This window comes from Scleropages formosus, chromosome 16 (genome assembly GCF_900964775.1).
Source record: "Scleropages formosus chromosome 16, fSclFor1.1, whole genome shotgun sequence".
NCBI classification, from domain to species: domain Eukaryota; kingdom Metazoa; phylum Chordata; class Actinopteri; order Osteoglossiformes; family Osteoglossidae; genus Scleropages; species Scleropages formosus.
In genome coordinates, this window is record NC_041821.1 from 26,230,427 (window position 1) to 26,253,163 (window position 22,737).

A 22,737-nucleotide genomic window follows, 5' to 3' on the forward strand; every position below is an offset into this window, starting at 1 on the left:
GCTTCCCAATCACTTTCAAAACTGTCCTTATTCCATCGCTTTCAGAGAAACCCTCTCTGGATTCAGACTTAGTCCAGAAGTACAGGCCAGTCTCACTCCTTCCTTTTCTGTCAGAAACTCTGAAACGAGCCACCGTGATCCGCTATCTGTATTCTGCACTTAGAATGATCTCCTTGATAGATATCGGTGTGGATTCAAAGCTAAACATTCCACCGAAACAGCTCTCCTGGCAGTGCCAGATGCTCTCCGGTCTGCTAGAATGGCGTCCCTCTCCTCGATCCTCATCCTTCTCGACCTACAGTATCTGCAGTGTACGACATTGTCAACTACTGGATTCTACTCTCCTCTCTTGGACAACTTGGGATCAAAGGGACTGCACTGAAATGGACTGAGTCCTAGCTATCAGTTAGATTCTACCAAGTGGTCTGGCGGGGCTCCTGATCATCTCCTCAGCCTCTCTCAACTGGCATCTCACAAGGCTCAGTACTTGGTCCCCATTCTACTTAAGTTACACCTCTCCCCTCGGCCTTGTCATCGCCTTCCACAGAATCTCCTACCACTGCTATGCCAATGATACCCAGGTCATCCTCTCCTTTTTGCCCCAATCCACAGATATGCTGTTACGCATCCCCACCTGGCTCTTGGACATCTCTACCTGGATTCCTGATCACCACCTACAACTCAACCTCTCAAAAAAGATTTCCTTCACCTCCCAGCTGCCCCATCTTCTTGTTGAGAATGCGATACCAAACTGGAAAATTCACTATATTTTGCCTCCCTCTTCGGCCATAAATCTGGGAATAATGATTGAGTAAAGTCTGTCTTTTTCTCAACATATCGAAGCCACAACTTGGACCTAGAGATACATTCTGCATAATATCTGCAGGATCGGCCCTTTTCTCACAACAGACTCATTTACATTTATTCATTTAGCAGACGCCTTCTCCAAAGCACCCTACATCTCAGCAAAAATACAAATTTCTGCATTATATTAGGAGAGAGACATAGCTGCAGACATGTGATTCTTAGGTATACCTAGTTTATTACTTTCTACTTGATGCACCGATGTTCACTGCTCAAATAGGTGCATAAAACGCAGGATAGATGAGCCCTGATAACCTCCCTACAATTTGTTTTTTTTTTTAAATAAGGTAAACAAGCATTTACATACACTATAGGAGTAGCAGCTGTATAAAGGCTTTTCTGAGATGATTATAAAGTTATGGTGCATGAACATTTACACCATACACGTGCTGGAAAGATCTTGGGCAAAGTGAATCTGGAAAAGGTGAGTTTTCAGACCCTTCTTGAATGTAGACAGTTTCTGCAGTTCTGAGTGAGAGGAGAAGGTCATTCCACCACAACGGAGCCAGAACCAAGAACCTCCGTGCTTTACTTTTTGTGCGTGGGACCACCAAGCAGAAAGAAGTAGAACAAGCAAAGGGGTCTGGTTGGGGTGTATCGGTTGATCAAGTCTTCTAAATAGCTAGGAGCAGTTTCATTGATGCATTTGTAGGCAATAACCAGGGTCTTGAATTTGATCTGGGCAGCTATAGGAAGCCAGTGCAGAGAAATGAGTGGAGGAGATACATGGGTTAGGCTTTGACAAGTCAAACAACTCATGCAGCAGCATTCTGTATCAACTGGAGAGGTCTGATGGCAGTAGTGGGAAGGCCAGACATGAGAGCTGCAATAGTCCAAACGGGATGTCACCATGGCTTGGACAAGTAGTTGTACAGAGTCAGTTATGAGGTACGGATGGATCCAATGAATATTATACAGGATGTATCTGCAGGACCGGGTTGTGGCTTCGATGTGCTGAAAGAAAGATAAACTTGAGTCAATCGTCATTCCCAGACTCTTAGATGATGTGGTAGGTAGAATGAGTGAGTTGTCCAGTTTGATCGATAGATCATGACAGGAGGACAGGCCAGCTGGGAGGTGAAGAATCTCTGTTTTGGAGAGGTTAAGTTGTAGGTGGCGATCAGACATCCATGCAGAGATGTCTGACAGGCAGGCAGTGATGCGTGCGGAAATGTCTGATGCTCCAGGTGGAAAGGAGAGGAAGAGCTCGGTATCATCAGCGTAGCAGTGATATTTGAATCCATGGGAGGCTATGACTGGACCGAGGGAGGAGGTGTAGATCGAGAAAAGAAGAGAACCTAGTCCTGAGCCCTATGGGACACCGGTTGAGAGAGGCAGAGGAGAAGAACGACAGCTTGGCCAGACCAACTGACAGGTTCTGTCAGATACGTAGGACTCAAACCATCTTAGTGCTGCTCCTTTGATCCCAAGCCGACTAAGAGAGGAGAGTGGAATCCGGTGGCTGACAGTATCGAATGCTGCAGACAGATCGAGGAGGATTAGGACCAAGAAGAGGGAGGCAGCTCTAGCCAACTGGAGAGCATCAGACACTGCCAGAAGTGCTGTCTCAGTGCAGTGACTAACTTTGAAACCAGACTGATATCCATCGAGAGGATGGTTCAGGGTGAGGAAATCAGATAGTTGATCACAGACTGCCCGCTCTACAGTTTAAGACAGGAAGGAGAGGAGGGACACTGGTCTATAGTTTTGGACCAAATTGGGATCCAGGGAGGGTTTCTTTAACAGAGGTGAAATGAAAGCGGTTTTGAAGGAAGCTAGAAAACAGCCAGAGGAGAGCAAGGAGTTGATTATCTTACAGATGAAGGTGGAGAGTTGCAGGGAAATGTTCTGTAGGAATGATGACGTGATCGGATCAAGCGAGCAGGTGGTGGCTATGTGCGATATCAGGAGGTTGGAGATTTCAGATTCGGAAAACTGCTTGAATTTGGAGAGCATAGCTTCGCAGGGAGGTCCAGCATGAACTTGGCAGCGTGTTGCTGAGAACTTGTCAGTGATTGCTTTGACTTGTCTCCGAAAAACAAAGCAAAGTTGTCAGCAATGAGAGAAGAAGGAGGACAGTGGAGGACACAGGAAGATAGGGCAGAGAGGAAAGTGTTAGTGGCATCATCTGTTGATAGATCCGAAACATGTGCAGCAGAAGGGAGAGTGGACAGCATGGCGGAGGCAGGAAGGTGAGAGATTTTAAGCTGTGGCCGAACTTGAACTTGAAGGTGATAATGGATGCAGAAAGAGGCGAGGAATTAGTGGTGAGGGAGGGTTGAAAGGAAATGAAGAAGTGACCAGAGACATGCAGCAAAGTGACAGAGGATGGGACAGCCACAGCTGCGGGAAAATCCAAGGTCAAGGCAATTGCCTGCTTTGTGAGTAGCAGGGGATTGGGACAGGGAGAGATTGAAGGACTGTAGGATCAACAGAAGGATGCTTGCATGAATGTCGACGTCACCCAGGAGAATCAATGGAGTGTTGTCCCCTGGTAGAGAACCTAAAAATATCAAGGTCATCCAAGAAGCAACTGAGAGGGCCAGTAGAGCAATAAAGAACAATCACAACAAGAGTGACTGGGGCAGTGATAGAGACAGCATGCTATTCAAAGAAGGACAGATCATGCAGATGGAGAGGGAGAACAGAATATTCCCACCAGGGAGAGATGAGCAGGCCTGTGCCTCCACCTCTGTCTGAGGGACGAGGGCTATGAGAGAAGGAATAGTTAGTAGAGAGAGCTGTGGCTGAGTTGTCTGGGGTGATCCAGGTTTCAGTTAGGGCCAGGAGGTCCAGACTCTACACAACTGCTGGTCCAGGCCATACTACTATCCAACCTAGACTACTGCAACTCTTTTCAGTCTAGCCTTCAGACCTCTGTTCCTTCCCCAGTTCCTTCTCCATTGCGGAATCACTTAGTAGACAACCACCTCTCCAGCATTCACAACTCTTCCTCTGCACTTTACCTGTCCTCGCTTGTCTTCTTGTTCCTGTTCCCCATGGCATCGAACCTCGCTTTGCGTCAGACCACGTCTACCGATTCTCCCCTCCAACCATGTTTGCATGACAGATTGAACCATACTTGTCCCCGACAGAGTACACACACACACACACATTTTCAGAACCGCTTGTCCCATACGGGGTCACGGGGAACCGGAGCCTACCCGGCAACACAGGGCGTAAGGCCAGAGGGGGAAGGGGACGCACCCAGGACGGGACGCCAGTCCGCCGCAAGGCACCCCAAGCGGGACTCGAACCCCAGACCCACCGGAGAGTAGGACTGCGGTCCAACCCACTGCGCCACCGCACCCCCTTTTTCCCGACAGAGTATTGTCCTGAATATGTTTATCCACAATGATCCCACAATTGAGTCCACATCTGGGTCTCCAGTCTAACTGCATGTCGCTCAGAGCACTCTCCTTCTACTTTATTCCTTCATCTGTACACTGAAACTGCTACAACTATAGGGCATCAGCTTGAACACATACCTTAATGTTGAAAATAAATTATACATTCTGTATCTGAGATAGGGGGGGTGCGGTGGCGCAGTGGGTTGGACCACAGTCCTGCTGTCCAGTGGGTCTGGGGTTCAAGTCCCGCTTGGGGTACCTTGCGACAGACTGGCGTCCTGTCCTGGGTGCGTCCCCTCCCCCTCCGGCCTTACGCCCTGTGTTGCCGGGTTAGGCTCCGGTTCCCCGTGACCCCGTATGGGACAAGCAGTTCTGAAAATGTGTGTGTGTGTGTGTGTGTGTGTGTGTATCTGAGATACTAATGAAGTAAAACAGATACATAACAGACACCTTACAGAAGTACTGTGTTGATTACAGAAGTACTGTGCTGATATGACGCCCACCGTGGCAGCTGTCTCTGTGTACTCCTCCTCATGCAGCCATCATTTTATGTCATTTATTCTTGTTTGCTTACTTATTCTTAACCTTAGTATCTGCATTGATTATATATGACAGGGAAACATTACTAAAAAACTGAAAATAGACATTTGAGCTCACTTTCAGTCTGTCTGACCTGGATTATCTCCTGCGCCCGAGCTCACACCCACGAGGCTCACCAACACCGGAATCAAGCCATCAGTGCAGCCGGGGGAAAGAGTGATCCAAGTGGTGACGAGGCAAGAGAGATGGGCTACATGCTAGGCTAAAGGCTCGAGCAAACCGTCCACCTCTCCCAAGCCTACTGCTAATGAATGTCTGATCCCTCGAAAACAAACTGGATGAACTCAGAACCAGGATCACATCACAATGCAAAGTTAAATACTGCTGCACACTCATTTTCAAAGAAACCTGGCTATCGGACAACATTCTAGACTCAGCAGTTCAGCTACACATGAACTCCATTCACCGCGGGGACCGTACAGCGGCGTCCGGAAAACATAAAGGTGGAGGAACATACGTTTACATTAATAACCGGTGGTGCTTGGATGTGCAGATGGTCAGTAAACACTGTTCGAGTGATTTGGAACTTTTAGTAGTGAAATGCAGGCGCTTTTGTCTACCGAGGGAGTTTTCCGCCGTATTTCTCCTGGCTGTTTACATCCCGCCACACACAAACTCTGCAGAAGTGCTTGGGATTCTGCATGACACCAAAAACACACAAGAAATCGCACATCCGGACGCTGTGTTTATCATTGCAGGCGACTAACTGTAACTTACGAAATGTACTCCCTACATATAACTTACATATTAATTTCCCTACAAAGGAGGAAAACAAATTGGACCAGGTGTACAGTAACGTGAAGGACGCATACAAGGCTGCACCCCGCCCCCACTTCGGACAGTCTGATCACATCTCAGTGTTCCTCAACCCTACATACAGACAGCAAGCAAGCCCCCCCAGTGAGTAAAACTGTTAAAGTGTGGTCTGAAGAATCTGATGAGGTGCTACAGGACTGCTTGGACTGCACTGACTGGGAGGTGTTTGAGAATGCTGCCATGCACGAGGACTGTACTGTTGACCTGGATGACTACACGCCAGCAATAACCAGTTACATTAGCACCTGCATCGAGAACACTGTGCTCACCAAACAGATCCAGACATACTCCAACCAAGAGCCGTGGATAACTGTGAAGTTCGATCCATGCTGCGTGCCTGCTCTACTGCATTCGTCTCAGGCAATGCCAGTGACTACAAGAAGGCCAGGTATGATCTTCGAAGAGCCATTAGGGCTGCCAAGAGGGAATACAGACTGCGATTGGAGTGTCATTACACAACTGCTGACACCCGACGCATGTGGCAGGGATTACAGAACATCACAGACTATCGGAGCAGAAGCAACTGTGAGATCACTGACAGCCGCATCACACCTGACAAACTCAATGAATTCTTTGCCCATTTTGAGGTCTTGAACAACGAGCCACTAGGTGTTAAACTGACTGGTGGGAACACACAGAACCCACCATTCACGGTCACATCTGCAGAAGTGGCAAAGACTTCTGGGAAAACAAACCCACGGAAATCAGCCGGACCAGACAACATCCCTGGACGCATACTTAGAGCCTGCTCATCGGTGCTCGCTGATGTCTTTACGCGTATATTCAATTTGTCCCTTGCACAAGCCTCAGTTCTCACCTGCTTAAAGAGGACCACTATCCTGCCATTGCCAAAAAACAACAAAGCATCCTACCTCAATGACTACGACCCGTTGCACTGACTCCACTAGTGATGAAATGCTTCGAAAGAATTGTCATGAGGTACATCCAGACCATCACTCCGGACACTCTGGACCCTCACCAGTTCGCATACAGACGGAACGGATCCACAGAGGACGCCATCAGCACAACAATACACATTGCCCTCATCCACCTGGAAAACAAGGACAGCTATGTTCGAATACTGTTTATTGATTACAACTCAGCATTCAACACAGTAATACCTTCGAAGCTCATCAACAAGCTTCACAATCTTGGTGTGCCACCCACCTTCTGCAGCTGGGTTCTGGACTTTCTAACGGGCAGACCCCAGTCCGTTAGAATTAGGAACCACACATCCAGGTCAATAACCATAAACACAGGAACTCTGCAGGGCTGCGTGCTGAGCCCCATGCTCTATGCACTCTTCACCCATGATTGTGTGGCCTCCCAGAACAATACCAGCATCATCAAATTTGATGACACGACAGTCATGGGACTGATAACGGGAGGGATGAGTTAACATACAGGAGGGAAGTGGCTGACCTAGTGAAATGGTGCCACGACAACAATCTCTCCCTCAATGTCAACAAAACAAAGGAGTTGATAATAGATCCACGGAGAAGGAGGGAGCAACACTCGTCACTGCACATTGGTGAGACAGTGGTGGAGAGGGTGAGCAGCTTCAGATTCTTGGGTCTTCACATTACTGAAGATCTCACCTGGTCTCACAACACATCACATCTGGCCAAGAAATCACGTCAGCGTCTACATTTCTTGAGAAGGCTGAGGAAATTTTTCATGCCAAGCCGAATCCTCAGAAGCTTCTATAGGTGTGTCATCCAGAGCGTCCTCACCAGCTCTATCACAGTGTGGTTTGGAAGCTGCACAGTACAGGATCATAAAGCGCTACAGCGACTGGTGAAAGCTGCTCAAACCATCACTGGAACGTCCTTACCATCACTGGAGAGCCAATACCAGGCCAGAACCATCAGGAGAGCCATTAACATCATCAAGGACAATAGTCATCCCCAGTACAGCCTTTTCACACCCTTACTATCAGGTAGCCTCTACAACGCTACAGGGGTGTTAAAGCCAGAACCTCAAGGTTGAAAAACAGTTTTTACCCACAGGCCATCAAGCTTGTGAATGACACCCATCCACTGCCTCTCCACCCATCACAGCAGACACAATTCACCCTCTGAGCCTGAGAGGTGTCAACTACCCCCCATCCCTCCCACACACACATACACATCCACAATGCCAATAACATCAGAGACCACAGACTACCTCTGCATACCTTGCGTACGCAAGTACACACCCCCGCCCCCCCAACTGCGAATAGATCCAATCTACCTCTGCAGGATTTTGCACATGTACGACTTCCATGTTTACATTACGTACTGAACACTTTATATACGTATATAACCTTGTTTCTTGGATTTTTGCACTAATAGTAATCTTAGTAATTTTTGTAATTGCGACCTTGCACTAATAGTAATTTTTGTAAATTTGTGATTTACACCCTGTGTTTTCCTTGTGTTTTTCTTTCCTTATGTCCTTATAATTTACGTTATAGGCTGCTGAGAGGATTCACAGAGTAAGAATCTCATTGTAGGGTGTAACAAACTGTTTATTGTACACGACAATAAACTCTTGAAATATTGAAACTCTTGAAATAACTTATTTTTGGTGCAATCATGCGGGGGTGCAGTGGGTTAGACCACAGTCCTGCTCTCCGGTGGGTCTGGGGTTCGAGTCCTGCTTAGGGTGCCTTGCGACGGACTGGCGTCCTGTCCTGGGTGTGTCCCCTCCCCCTCCGGCCTTACGCCCTGTGTTACCGGGTTGGCTCCGGTTCCCCGCGACCCTGTATGGGACAAGTGGTTCTGAAAGTGTGTGTGGGTGGTGCATGACTCATGAACAGAAAATAATTTAAATTAATTTACAAATATTGCAAATTTATTCCAAATTAGAAATATATTTATTAAATTTGCAGCCTAGCTTCAGTAGTTTGATTAGACTAAACTTTTAAAAAAACCTTTAAAAAAATCAATTTTTTTTTTTATTTTAGCTACTCTGCTTTTGATTATAATGGAATTTCATTAGTTTTAAATTGGCTGAACACAATGAACACTTTTTGTGAAGAGTGGTACTATTAAAGTTTATCATGCATTTAATAGAAATAAAAACCATAGTTTTAAACATAAATCAGAATAAGAATTAAAGTAATCATTCAATTGTTGATGAGCGACTGTCTTACCTTGAGATAGTAGCTAAAAGAACTTAAGGTCAAAATGAGAAAATAGATTCCGCAAAAAAGAAAAACACATAAATGAGACTAACGCGACTGTTGTGTACATTTGCTTCAGTATGGTACAGAATGTAGACCACCACTACACCTGCAGTCCAAGCAGCCTGAATATTATTAGTGATCTGTTATTTTTTTTCTTGATCATTGTTTGTGAACATATTTAAAACAGACAAATACAGTTAAAGGTATCAGGGACAGCTGGTAGCATAGTGATTAGAGCTGTGGCCTTTGAACCCAAGGGTTACAGGTTTGATCCCCATTGCCAGCTGTAGTATCCTTGAGCAAAGTACTTACCCTGAAATTGCTCCAGTACAATTACTTGGGCTGTGCCGAAAATATCGATACATTGTCATGAACTCGCGGGCAGTTCTCAGCCCTGCGCGCGGCGTTCGCTCGCGCCTCAGCGCCGGCGCGCGCGACGCATTCCCGCTCACTGCGGCCGCTCGTGCTCTGGCTCGAGCCATTCGGTTCCGCCCGTTTTTAAGGGGGTGCGGTGGTGCAGTGGGTTGGATCGCAGTCCTGCTCTCTGGTGGGTCTGGGGTTCGAGTCCCGCTTGGGGTGCCTTGCGATGGACTGGCGTCCCGTCCTGGGTGTGTCCCCTCCTCCTCTGGCCTTACGCCCTGTGTTACCGGGTAGGCTCTGGTTCCCCGCGACCCCGTATGGGACAAGCGGTTCTGAAAATGTGTGTGTGTGTGTGTGTGTGTCATGAACTCTCGACAATGTGTGTATTGATACAGCTGCTGCCATATAAATTCTCCTGTGTTTTTTGAATTGTCAAGTGGCTGCCATTTTAGCAATGTGAGCAGCAGCGCACTATTCAAAATGGATAAGAGGATTTTGCCACCTCTGAGAAAAGTGAAATCAAAAATATGAGACAATTTTGGGTTTTACACTAAACCGGAGAGTCAGACATTAGACATGAGTCATGCGATATGCAAGAACTGCAAAGCATAAAGTTAAGTACTGCAACAACACAACGAACCTTTCTCTGCATATGACAAGACATCATCCAGAACAGCCAGCCCTGGTCGCAGCAAGTAGTAGCACACATCTATCATCTCAGAAGCAGCCAACGTTGCCCAGTGCTTTTACCTCGAAACTCCCATCCACGTCTCAGCGCTATCAAAAGATAACAAATGCATTAATGCGCTTCATATGTCAGGATTTACAGCTATACAGCGTTGTTGAGAATAACGGCTTCAGGCAATTGCTTCACGAATGTGAACTGCTCTACAGAATACCAACATGTCAGTTTTTAACAGAAACGGCAATTCTCCGGTTGTATGATGAAGTTAAACGAGACGTTCTGCTGTCACTATCTTCTGCAGAGAGTTTCCATTTCCTGTGATGCTTGGACTTCTAGAGCAACCCAGTTGTATGTTACGATAACCTGCCACTATGTTAAATAGGTGTTGAAAAATGTGAAGTGTTTGAGAAAACTAAGTTAAGTTTGTTACAGTTTTTGGTTTTATGGAATATGTTTTAAGTTTTGTTTAGTCCTTGAGCCTTGTTGACATGCTTCAGCATTTGACAGTATACTTGTCATTTAAGTTATTGAGGCAGAGACTTTAAAAGCAGAAGGAAGAGCTATTCTAAGTTTTTTTTGGTAACAATTTTTTATTTCATTTAACTCATATTATTGTTTTTTTAATGACAAAAAAAATAGTTTTTCAGTTATCACAACTGTTATAACACTGGTTATTCAATGTACAATAAACAGATATTACTGTTAATAAATTCTGCTCAAAAGGAATTTAAATTCCAAATTGACCCATATTGTGATATGTATCGTATTGTGGCTTTAGTATCATGATGCTTAGTGTACCGTGACATTGTTGGTGATACACAGCCCTAACAATTACCCAGCTGAATGAATGGGTAAGTAATTGTAAGCTTGTGATAACTGTAACTTTGACACTGTAAGTTGTTTTGGAAAAAAGTGTCAGCTAAATGAATAAATGTGGCTATGTCCTTTCTGTGATTCTAGAAGGTGGCCATTCAAAAAAAAAAACGTTCACCATGACCTTGGGTCCTGTCCAGTGTATTCCTATAAAAAATCCCAGGCACTCCACTCAGTTGTGGTTGTTGTTCAACCTGACAACATTCAATGAGTGTATGTGCTAAAATGTCAATGTTTTCCATACTGAAATATTATACACTGTATAGCAGTTTAAGCTAGTGTTGTCTGCAACTTCATTAAGTATCATTATCAGAATATTTATTTTACAAGGAATGTAAATTGTTAGAACCTTTGACTCTTTACCTAATGAAATATGTGCTACATTTTGCTGGAAGCAAAATACAAAAAAAATAATTTTGTGAGAAACTGGTACAGATAAACACTATTAGCTCACTCTATAGCAAAAGAATGGGAAATACTGCAAGAAATCGTCTAAAAACTATCTGAAAAACAAAATGGTGCAAGAAACATTTTTCAGCAGAACAATGGTACTTAACACTAAGTCCCTATGGAGAAAAGTGTCAATAAATGAATAAATTTAAATGCATTGTACAGTATATTGTACACCTTATAAGGCACTTTGACATGTAATCAACAAGTAGCCTGAAGTCACTGGATGTCTCGGGTCTTCTAGTGTCAAAGATCCCCAACCAGGATTGCGCAGACCCCGGCCTGCATGCAGGTGGTTCTACTCTGAATCCATGACTCACCTCTGCCGATCTACAACCCGTCTATATGCCCTTTACTTAGCATTGGTAATGTTTCGAGGCTTACGTCCTCCGATTATCCAATAAGCAGCATACTGTAAGCCCCATCAGCAACTTTCCTGCAAACCTCTTCTAGCCTAAACTGATGGGCACATACGTTGTCCTCTAGCTTTTTGAACAGCGCTGCTCCACAAATTCCTAATACCTTGCCAACTTCACATTGGGAAGAATGTATTACAGAGGCCAAAGAATTGTAAATCCCAGCGGTGTGATATTTTTTAGAGCAGAACAATGTCTGGCCTTTGAAATGCCTCTGTGATGGTCTCTAGAAACCCCAGTTGCTTTCATATGTCAACAATTCAATGCAAGCCTCGCTCTTCACTGTCACCAGGAGCCCAGAACTGGCTTTTCTGATTATACTCTTTCACATTCCTTTACAAACTCCTTGACCTGGCATATTATACTTGCCAGCACCAATAGACTCCTTGAGCACATACTGTAGCTGTGGCACCAGCAATAGTGTCCATCTCCAAAAATAATGGTACAGCTGCTGAGAAGGTACTCTTCCACCTTGGAGGACATAATGGTCTTGATGGAAAATCAGTTCCCCCACAACAGTTGTGCAGATCAGATAGGCCTGGTAACACATCATTGATTCCTTGAATCAAGAAACTGATGCCCTGAGGTTCTTTTGACGTAGAGCTACGTCTTTCTCCTCACTAGGTGGGGGGGTAACTTGGGAATTGACTGTCACGTAAACATGCAACCCTCTCTCACCGCTACTGCTCACAAATGAAAAGACACAGAGAGATACTGCATATACCGTTGGACAGAGGAAGGAACATGGCATCAAATGACATACGAACGGCCGCTGCCGGTTCAGCCTGAGCGAGCTGGCAATGTTGCGAAAATGTCCCACATTTGGCTTGTTATGGAGTTGGCGCGCATTGCACTACATGTCATCACATTGGAACCACGTCATAGCGTTGACGTCAGCACCTCAGTTCATCACTAGACAGCCGCACTATCGGACACGTATCGCGCCAGCAGGAAAACCTTCATTTAGACCAAGGTAGGGGGCCCGAAGGCGGATCACCGAATTAAACATTTCAAAGATGCCCAACAAACACGACGCAAAGTACTATCGCGACCGGCGAGCTGCACTTAGGGAGCAAGCTGAGGCCTCTGGGATTCGAAAGACACCAGCCAAGACACCGGCTTGGCGAAAGCATGAGTAGCGTGCGCGGGAGGCTACAAAATTGCCTCAGGAGGCCTCAGAGCCACGACCATTGACTTCTCGCGCACCCGACATTGCCATGCAGCACGAGCCCATGGACGTGGATGCAGCAGCGACCAACCTGATGTCTGGGCCAAGTGGGTCAGGGCTCACCACCCACATGTAGTTCTACGTAAAGATATGCAGCATAGCAAAGCTATGCACCTGAAAAATTTTTTCCAGAAGACCTTATATTTCCACACTTTTTTCAAGCGCTTTGTGTCACTGTGTGAGAAGAGCACTCTATAAAAATAAATTGAACTGAACTTGTTCCTACTTTGTATATATTCCTTCATCTACATCCCACCATCATAGTGACATGTCCTTCTGCTGCTCTCCACAACTCATGAATTATCTTGTGCTTCTCCTTCCCCTGAACCATGTTGTATCACTATGATGGAACACTACCAAGGCCAACCATTCCAAATGCCATTGTGCCACCCACCATTTTGTGTTGGAGCCTGTACTGTACCCATGTCATTATAGCAAGCACACTTCATTTAAGAGCTTTAAGAGCGCGAACCTCAGCATTCAGCTCTGAAAGTGTGCAGGAGTACAAATGATCCAGCTATGCCCTCCGCTCAACCATCAGATCTGCCAAACACAAGTACAGAGTTAAAGTAGAGGGATATTTCAACTCCAACAACGCCAGAAGTCTGTGGCAGGGGCTCAACAACATTACGGATTTTAAAAAGGAAAACAATCACCCTCCAGACACCGCTGCCTCTCTACCTGACGAGCTGAACACTTTCTATGCTCGTTTTGAGGCGGGCAACTCCACCAGCAGCACAGAGAGAGCTCCCGCGGCTGCAGAGGTTAGTCCACTTTCTGTCTCTGTAGCGGATGTAGCCCGATCTTTTCGTCGGGTGAACACTCGAAAAGCTGCGGGTCCAGACGGCATTCCGGGCCGAGTCCTCAGAGTATGTGCGGTCCAGTTAGCGGGTGTGTTTACGGACATTTTTAACCTCTCCCTCTCCCACTCAGTCGTCCCACTGTGTTTTAAAACTTCTACCATTGTGCCAGTCCCAAAACAATCAAAAATTACATGTTTAAATGACTGGTGCCCTGTTGCTTTGACCTCCATAGTCAGTAAGTGCCTGGAGAGATTGATCAGAGACTATATCTGCTCTTTGCTGCCTGCCTCATTAGACCCTCTCCAGTTTGCCTACAGGAACAACCGTTCCACTGACGATGCCATTGCCTTCACTCTCCACACTGTTCTTTCCCACTTGGAGAAAAAGAACACTTACGTGAGAATGCTGTTCATAGATTACAGTTCAGCCTTTAACACCATTGTTCCCTCCAAGCTTAGTGTGAAGCTCCGGACTTTGGGTCTGAACAACTCCCTGTGCAGCTGGATATTGGACTTTTTAACTGGCAGGCGTCAGGTGGTAAGGATGGGCCGCAACATCTCCTCTCCGTTGACCCTCAACACCGGTGCCCCGCAGGGCTGCGTTCTGAGCCCTCTCCTGTATTCCCTCTACACTCATGACTGTGTAGCTACGCACAGCACCAATGCCATCGTGAAGTTTGCCGATGACACGACGGTTGTAGGCCTGATCACTGACAGTGATGAGGCGGCCTACAGGGAGGAGGTGCATACTCTGACACATTGGTGTCAGGAGAACCACCTCTTACTCAACACCACCAAAACCAAGGAGATCATCGTGGACTTCAGGAGGCAGGAGAGGGAACACACCCCCATCACCATCAGCGGGTCACCGGTGGAGCGGGTCACCAGCTTGAAGTTTCTCGGCGTCCATATCACCGAGGATCTCACATGGACCATTCACACTAATGCAGTGGTGAAGAAGGCCCATCAGCGCCTCTTCTTCCTCAGACGGCTGAGGAAGCTGAGGATGAACCAGAACATCCTCAAAACCTTCTACACCTGTGCAGTGGAGAGCATCATTACTGGCTGTATCATCTCCTGGTACGGTAACAGCACTGGCCTCAACCATAGGTCTCTCCAGAGGGTGGTGAGGACAGCCAGACACATTGTGGGGGTTGAGCTTCCCTCCCTCCAGGATATCTACAACAGGCGGTGTGTGAGGAAGGCACAAAGGATCATTAACGATCCCAACCACCCTAGTCACGGACTGTTCCACCTACTCCCCTCAGGTAGACGGCACCAGAGCATCCGGGCCCGCACAAGTCGGCTGAGGGACAGTTTCTTTCCTCAGGCCATTAGACTGTTAAATACGCAGGGCGAAGACTAAAATTCAAATCCTCTGCTTTATTTCCCTGTATTCTCTGTACATACAGATAGTTTGTTTTTTATTTCTCTATTTTTCTTAATTATTTATTTATTTATTTTTAATCTATTTTTATTTATTTTTTATTCTTCTTATGACATACTTTTAATACTGCACTTTCTGGAGCTGCACTTAAGATTTTTCACTCTTCTCTACATGTTATGTTGATGATGATGTGACAATAAAGCTTGTATTGTATTATATACATTTCCTCTCTATCCTCAATTCCATTTCTGCTCCAGCAATTCCACAATCACTTGATTTTGCTTGGGATGAGGTACCACACAAATTCTGCTTCCACCAACTTGTGTGGTGTCAAGTGTCAGGTGTTTGTGAGCGCTAGCAACAGCACTGCTTAGTCTTGCTTTTTCTCATGTCTCCAAGCTATCAGCTGCATTACCATAAAAGAATTCTGTAATGACCCAGGTACCTCTGGGTTTCCTCTTTTATTTATGAAAACACACATCTATGCATTCTTTGAGGAATGTTGTTAAATGATGAATAAGAATGATGAATAAGAATGCTGAAGATTAATACACTTAGACAGATAAATAATGTTTTTAAAATCCTGTTAATTTTATGTGAATTCTACACTTTTGGAATCCACACCTCTTCAACATACTTCTAATGCTGAGCAACTGTAACTCTTTTACAGATGACCCACAGCATTCTCCAGAACCCATGAAACAGCTTTGGACAATGCCAACAGATATTGCTGAGGAGTCCATTTGGACCTGCTGTTGAACTAGCTCTTGAACTCCCTATGGTCTTTTGCTCCTCATTCCAAATTGATTCCCCTTCATCTAAGGTAACTGTTAGATTTTGTACTGCTAACAATTCCATATAGTGCTCCAGCTCCTGGTCTCTGGAATAATCATCATGTATTCTTCAGTTTTGACATTCTCTTAGAGCAAAGAAGCAGTCCACTGAAAGTCTACAACCACAACAATCTTGTGTTGTGAATCCAAAGGGATCTGCTGGAAGGGGTGTCTGCTTTATAGCACTGTCTTTCTGTTTTCTCCTATGCTACAAGGCATCTTGCCAGTTGTACTTTTTGCTTGCTGGTTTAAAACATCACAATAACGTACACAATACTTGCATTTCACTCTGATGTCTTGTGTAGTACCACCCTCCGTTTACCTGACTATGAGGGTGGTGCCCTGAGTTCTATTCTAAGAACTAAAATGTTATAACCCACCTCAAATAGCTTAGTAACAGAACAAGCAAATGTATTACATTTGCCCAAAACCTTGTAAATAGAAAACCCAAAGAAGTATTCACAAAATATACTGTTCAATACACAAATACTAACCCCAGAACCCTTCAGATTAAAATAAATGCAAATAACCAGAACTTGAAGAAAATAAAAACTTTACAACAAGTAGTTGAATATTATAAACAACTAATAACGGTACAGTTACACCTTCACACAAACAACAGACTAGAAGTTTTGTAGAGAACCTTCTCGCACACAATAATTAGTGCCATGAATACTCTGGAGTATAACCACTCATAAAACCCCTTTCGTTACAGGCCTGATCACAGCTTGTGTACGTTGAGACCAAAGAATAATGGTCGCTTCACTCTCGCAAGTAAAGAAAAAAAAAACCCACCGATACCCGAGGAACTTCGTGCATCGCCAGGAGAACAAAGCGCTATTGGGGTCTCCTCCTCCATCACCGCAGCTCGACGTGACGGGACTTATGTCCAACCCTCCACACAACACAAACAAAATGAACGATAATTCTCTCTTTTTGGAGCAACCAGAAAATACAAACTCTCTCCCCACACTTTCTAGAGCCCTCTCTCCAGAACACCCCACTTCTCACTTCGAACCTTGCTAGAAGTGTCTCAAAACTGTTCCTGTCCATTCCAGCCCTCTTTTCTCTAATTGGTTTTCCCCAATCCAAAACCCAATCAATTTGTAATAAATGCAAACTGACATAACATCACAGGTTGTACCTGTTCCAACACGTGTGGCATGGCTTCAACCAAGCTATATATTGAAATCATGAAGCTTTATTTAAACATTCAAAAAAATGAACAAACTAGTAGCACTATGGGGTTGCACTTGTATTTGGTATTTTTGATGCATCACATTTAAAGTAAATATACCTCATACATTCTTCTTCATAAGTATGGATATCTCCTATTAACAGCCAGCAGATATGTTACAAATAAGTCTGTTAATACCGTTTCCATGTAAATGTGAAAATAGCCATAAAAATTTTAATATTTATTTATAAAATACCTGCTTCTATGTCATCAGACTACACCTCTAGTTTCACCACTAGTGGAACATAAAAAACGGAACTAGTTTGACACAAAAAACATGTAGCTGACAGCTTTTTAGAAGGCAACACACACACACACACACACACACACACACACACACACACACACACACACACACACACACACTTTCTGAACTGCTTGTCCCATACAGGGTCGCAGGGTACTGGAGCCTACCTGGTAACACAGGGCGTAAGGCCAGAGGGGGAGGGGACGCACCCAGGATGGAACGCCAGACCATCGCAAGGCACCCCAAGCGGGACTCAAACCCCAGACCCACCGGAGGGCAGGACCTGGTCCAACCCACTGCGCCACCGCACCCCCCACTAGAAGGCAACATACAGGGACAAAATTATTCATTTTAAATACAACAATGACAGGAATAATAATTAGCAGCCCAGAAAAATAAAGGTTATTTGTTATGTATTTTACCATGAAAGGATACAGCTTGGAGTTCCATTTTCTACTATTGTCATTATAATACAGTCATTTTGAAATTTGCCACAATGGTCACCTAAAATCTGTAAAAACATGGGTTAAATGCAAGACAAAAGATTGTGTTTGAATAAATTGTGAATTCCAAAGGTTCCTGATATTTTCTTTTGTCTTTGTGTAGTGAGAAAATTGAAGGGATTTTACTACATCAGAGTTAAGACAATACCTGCTTTGTCTCTAAAAATACAATGAATCATAAACATTTTACAAAATCTCTTTATTAAGTACTCTTTATCTTTGATCATAAACAGTTACCATTTGGCAAAAAAGAAGAAAAAAACTGCAGTTCTTAGTAAATATCAAAGTGAAATGCTGCACTAGGCATTGAGAGCCACCTTATCTTCCTAAATGCAGCATTGCCACAATTGTTTCCTTTTGCATAGTGTTTAATGTGCCATTTGAACTGTAAAATGTACAACTTAACATTTGCCTCTCAGAATGATTGGATCGACACTGCTATGACACAGTTCCTATTGTTGCATGATTTTCTCTTCATTTTGAGCATAATTTTGTGGCAACAAGTAAAACAGGTTCAGAATAAGAGTGATCAAATACTTGGACCAAGAAAAAATTCACGGAAATTATTTTTGGGTGGTAGTCTGTAATTTCTTCAAACAGAAAAATCAGCTCTGTTTCTATAAAAATAAATTGAAAGTTGCAACCACAAAATACATTTTCTTGACAAGCAGCAGAAATGAACCCCAAGGAGAGGAAAAGCTGAAAATGAAGGAAATACCAAAAGGCCAGAATGAAGCGCTTTCAGCTATGATTAAGACAACATCTTTTAGCCATGGTGCCACATGTAGATTTTGCAACTGCTTATAGTGCATAACTAATAATTTTTTCACTCCCTATATATAAACATGCTTAAGTCTCAATGAAGTGAAAGCATAACTTGTTAAATTCAAATATATTTGGATCTGTACAGATTAATTGTATAAAAATTTGTCTTTGTTCTATTAGTACTGTACATAACTGTTAAAAATTTAGGTAATTCAACTTGGTCCGCACTAAGTTAATGGGTAGTAAGAATCAAATATTATTTATTTATTTACAATGATATAAAGCCACAATTATACTATATGATAGCATAATAAAGAGTGAAAGTGATGAACTCACTTTGGCTACTGAAGATGAACTAAGCAGTAAGTGCATGGCTGGGTGCTGGGGTGGTGAAAGGTTAGCAGCTGATTGAAGAAACATCTCAGACACCTCACACGATACATGATGGAATGTACAGGTGTCCATTTTTCAGATAATTTGGCTTCTAATTTCTTTTCACGTATTGTATGTGAAATAGTCAGTGCTACACATGATGACATCTAGCTCCATCCAAGGATCCAAAAAAACCTTTTTTTTTTCCAAAGTGAACTCTTGAATTAAAATGGATTACAGTATGTCTATAGACAGGTTCTGTCAGTAAGAAATATTTAAAGGATTTTATATGCTCATGGCAGTTGAGGATGCTCAGTCCTTATGTGGACAGATTGTTATAAGTGAATATATTGTAATCTCAGGTTTGCGATATTGCTTGTAATCATGATGTTACCTATAAAACTACCCTAAATTTTGTCAAGTCAGATGAAAATTTTACATAATACCAGTTAACAGAATGTATGGATAATTTTCAAGGTGGACTGTAAGAGACACAGCATGCCTCTAGGATATTTATAATACTGATATATAACATACTTCAGTCAATTCCACACACACACAGAGGATAATGTTTAGCAGAGATCCAAGTTACATTAATTATATCTAAACACAATTTCAAACTTTGTTGTCAATATATAGTCCTAAAACATCTGTTTAAGAAATGAACATAAATAACTTAAAACAATGGCGTAGTGGTACAAAGATTTTATAGTATGTTGCAATTATTGTGGGAGATTTTAAATTAAATGTTTATACATTTTTTATTTGCTACAGTGAGGCAACTAAGTACTTTGAACTGAAGCAGAAATATGCAGTTTTGCAGGAACATTTTGAGCAATTATATAAGAAGGTTGTGAAAAAATGGAGCCACACATGTCACAAGAGGATTAAAAAAAAATACAATGCTTTTGGAGTTTCCACCAATGGTTACAGTTTAACTCTGTCAGTATTTCACTTGCTGTCATCTTCTGTCAAAGGGGATAGTCAATGCATCTACTCTGTCTTTTCTCTGCTCATCATCTTTCATTATTGTTGTAAGCCAAATCACCATTTGGCCATTTGTTCTGTGTCATTAGGCACAGTGGCATATCTATGTGAAACTGTATCAAAGAAACAAAAATAGATAGATAGATAGATAGATAGATAGATAGATAGATAGATAGATAGATAGATAGATAATGTATTTGATGCATTTTATTTTTGTGTACCTTTGTGTGGTTACACAAAACATGCTGGTTAAATGGACTTTAAATTTTTAAGCAGCTCCTTTAGCCAACTAAGAACAGTTGTTTAAAACACTGGAGAGACTGTTTTGAATAAATTTGGATAAGAACAGAATAATTAGGATTGATATTATGTAAAAACACTTCAAAGATAATCAGTTCTGTTTCTGAAAATGTCCCTACTCCTGGAATGTAGTTGTAACATTTAAAGCATTTTGAAATATCTATATATTTTGTAGTGTTCAGTTTCTATACTTTTTTTATATTTTCAGTGTTTTATTTCACTGATCCCAATTGTAAAGGCAACCTACAGTCTTGGGTTTTATCATAACTGTTTTAAAATTACTTACCAGTTTATACAGTTGAGGTCATTTTTACTGGAATAAATGAGGGCAAGCATGCTGCTGAAGTGTTTTTGTAGTAAGTAGTAAGGAATGGAACCCAGGACCTTTACAGCACAAGGTGAAAGGTATAACCAGTAGCCCACTTGCTTTAATAGGAGTTCTATTTAAACTATTTTATAAGGTTTATATCAGACCACAAAATTAGAAAGAAAGAAAGAAAGAAAGAAAGAAAGAAAGAAAGAAAAAAATATACGGTAAAACGTTCGTTTTTGAAGGAAGGGACCGAATAAACAGGACAAGATAAGGACTTGTGTCCATAACAATGTGACCGTTTTGGATCTGCTGCTGTGTCCCTATACTTTGCTAGGTCATGAGATGATGAGGCGGTAGGTGTAAACTGGGGGCTGCCTTGAGCTGTGGAAGGAGCTTGAGAGCTGTCAGGCAGAATATTTTATCTTTCCTGGTGCAGCAGTACAGGAGACCTGGGGGACAACAGGTGCTGAAGCCACTGAAGCTGCAGCAGCACCCTGGCTTCCAACAAACAAGGGGTCCAGGCAAGCCACTTTTGCAGCAAAGAAAGAGTGGATGCAATGAAGCACAGCAAAAAGGTTTGAAAATTCCAGCTCCTGCAGGGAGAGAAACAGTATTCAAGTCTGGCTGTAATGTTTCAACTAAATGTGTTGGATAGCAACCAAAAGAGGGTATTATAAAACAGCACTTTTACTGCACTTGATCTACTTAGATGAACTTAACTAGTATATACATTATATACAAGTTACAGCAATATTTTAATGCTGAAAATATAAATATCTGTGTCAAATACTCTTGTAAAAATTTCAGATGTCTCTTTCAATTGTTATCTTTATTGTATTTTTCTAATCATTAGTGATGGTGAAAATTCAAAAAAATGTTCAGCTGCCACTCGCTATGTAATTTCAACCAGGTATGATTCTCCTAAAAAACAGCAAAACTAAAGTTATTTTTACACATAGAAATTAAATTGAAATAAAGGTGTACACTTTTGGCAAGGTTTGTATTACAACATGTACAACATAATTTGTGCAACAGAGCGACATAAGAAATTCCTTAATTAACCACTGACAGAAACAAAACTACTGAACAAAATGTGTTTTTTTTTTTTTTTTTTTTTTTTTTTTTTTTCCAGAAGACAGTACATAATTTTGCGATTTTCTTTAAAAGAAATGTATAACATTACCTTGGCTTCAATGAGTTTAGTCTCCTGGTTTTGAAACAGAAACTTGATCTTGCTCTTTCCATCATCAGATGACCCTTTCAGTTGGGAAAACTTGTATCGCCAGAGAACAGCCTGGATGAGAAGTACTTGCATGTTAAAAGTAATATCACTTATTATTACAAATGAGGGGGTGCGGTGGCGCAGTGGGTTGGAGTCCCGCTTGGGGTGCCTTGCGACGGACTGGCGTCCTGTCCTGGGTGTGTCCCCTTGCGCCCTGTGTTACTGGGTTGGCTCCGGTTCCCTGCGACCCTGTATGGGACAAGCGGTTCTGAAAGTGTGTGTGTGTGTGTGTATTACAAATTGCACCAGAAAACTGATAAATGAATGACATAAAACAATGATAAGATAAACAATAAGATTTGGAATGGCATTGTTAAAAAATACACACACACATTTTCTGTGTGTTATTATATTATATTATGTTATAATCTTATACATTATATATATATATCATTATATATGATTACGAACGAGTTCTGCTCCTCAGTCTGTCTTAAGTCAGATTTGTACATAAATTGGACTAGGTATGTTGCAAATCTAATGTCAGCCAGTCAAGTGTTTGTGCCTTAGTGCCTTTCTATGCATAAAAAACATTAAAGGAACACTTCCAGATACACTAAAACATCATTGATATAACAATACAGTAACAATAATAATAATAGAATCTAATTATGTAATAATAATGACAATAACAATAAATGTTACTACAGTATTTATAATAGGGAGAGGAGGAGAGAGAGTGTTTGTGTGAGTAGGTAGAAAAACAAATAAACTTTGATTTTAGCTTTTTCAATGTTCGGTGACGTTTCAACTTTTTCCGATCGCTTTATTATTTTAATTTTTGTTTCATTTGTGACTGTTCTTGTGAGTGTAATGTACTCGTAAGACACAAGAGACACTGTTAACAGCAACATGGTCCATGTCATAGTGAGCGGGCAAGAGAATGAGGTAGGAGTGC

The 22,737-nt window shown here is 42.7% G+C and overlaps 1 protein-coding gene across 1 annotated transcript in view; it reads right to left on the reverse strand.

Annotated features, from left to right (window-relative positions):
* Window positions 1–20,670: 20,670 nt before the first annotated feature.
* sntg1 (syntrophin, gamma 1) overlaps window positions 20,671–22,737 on the reverse strand; it is a 200,141-nt gene continuing 198,074 nt past the window's right edge. The window contains exons 17-18 of the mRNA XM_018727869.2: window positions 21,741–21,851; window positions 20,671–21,150 (exon numbers count right to left, since the gene is read on the reverse strand). Of these exons, the coding sequence (XP_018583385.1) occupies window positions 20,962–21,150; window positions 21,741–21,851 (300 nt within the window). The 3' untranslated portion in view covers window positions 20,671–20,961. The remainder of the gene's footprint in view (window positions 21,151–21,740; window positions 21,852–22,737) is intronic.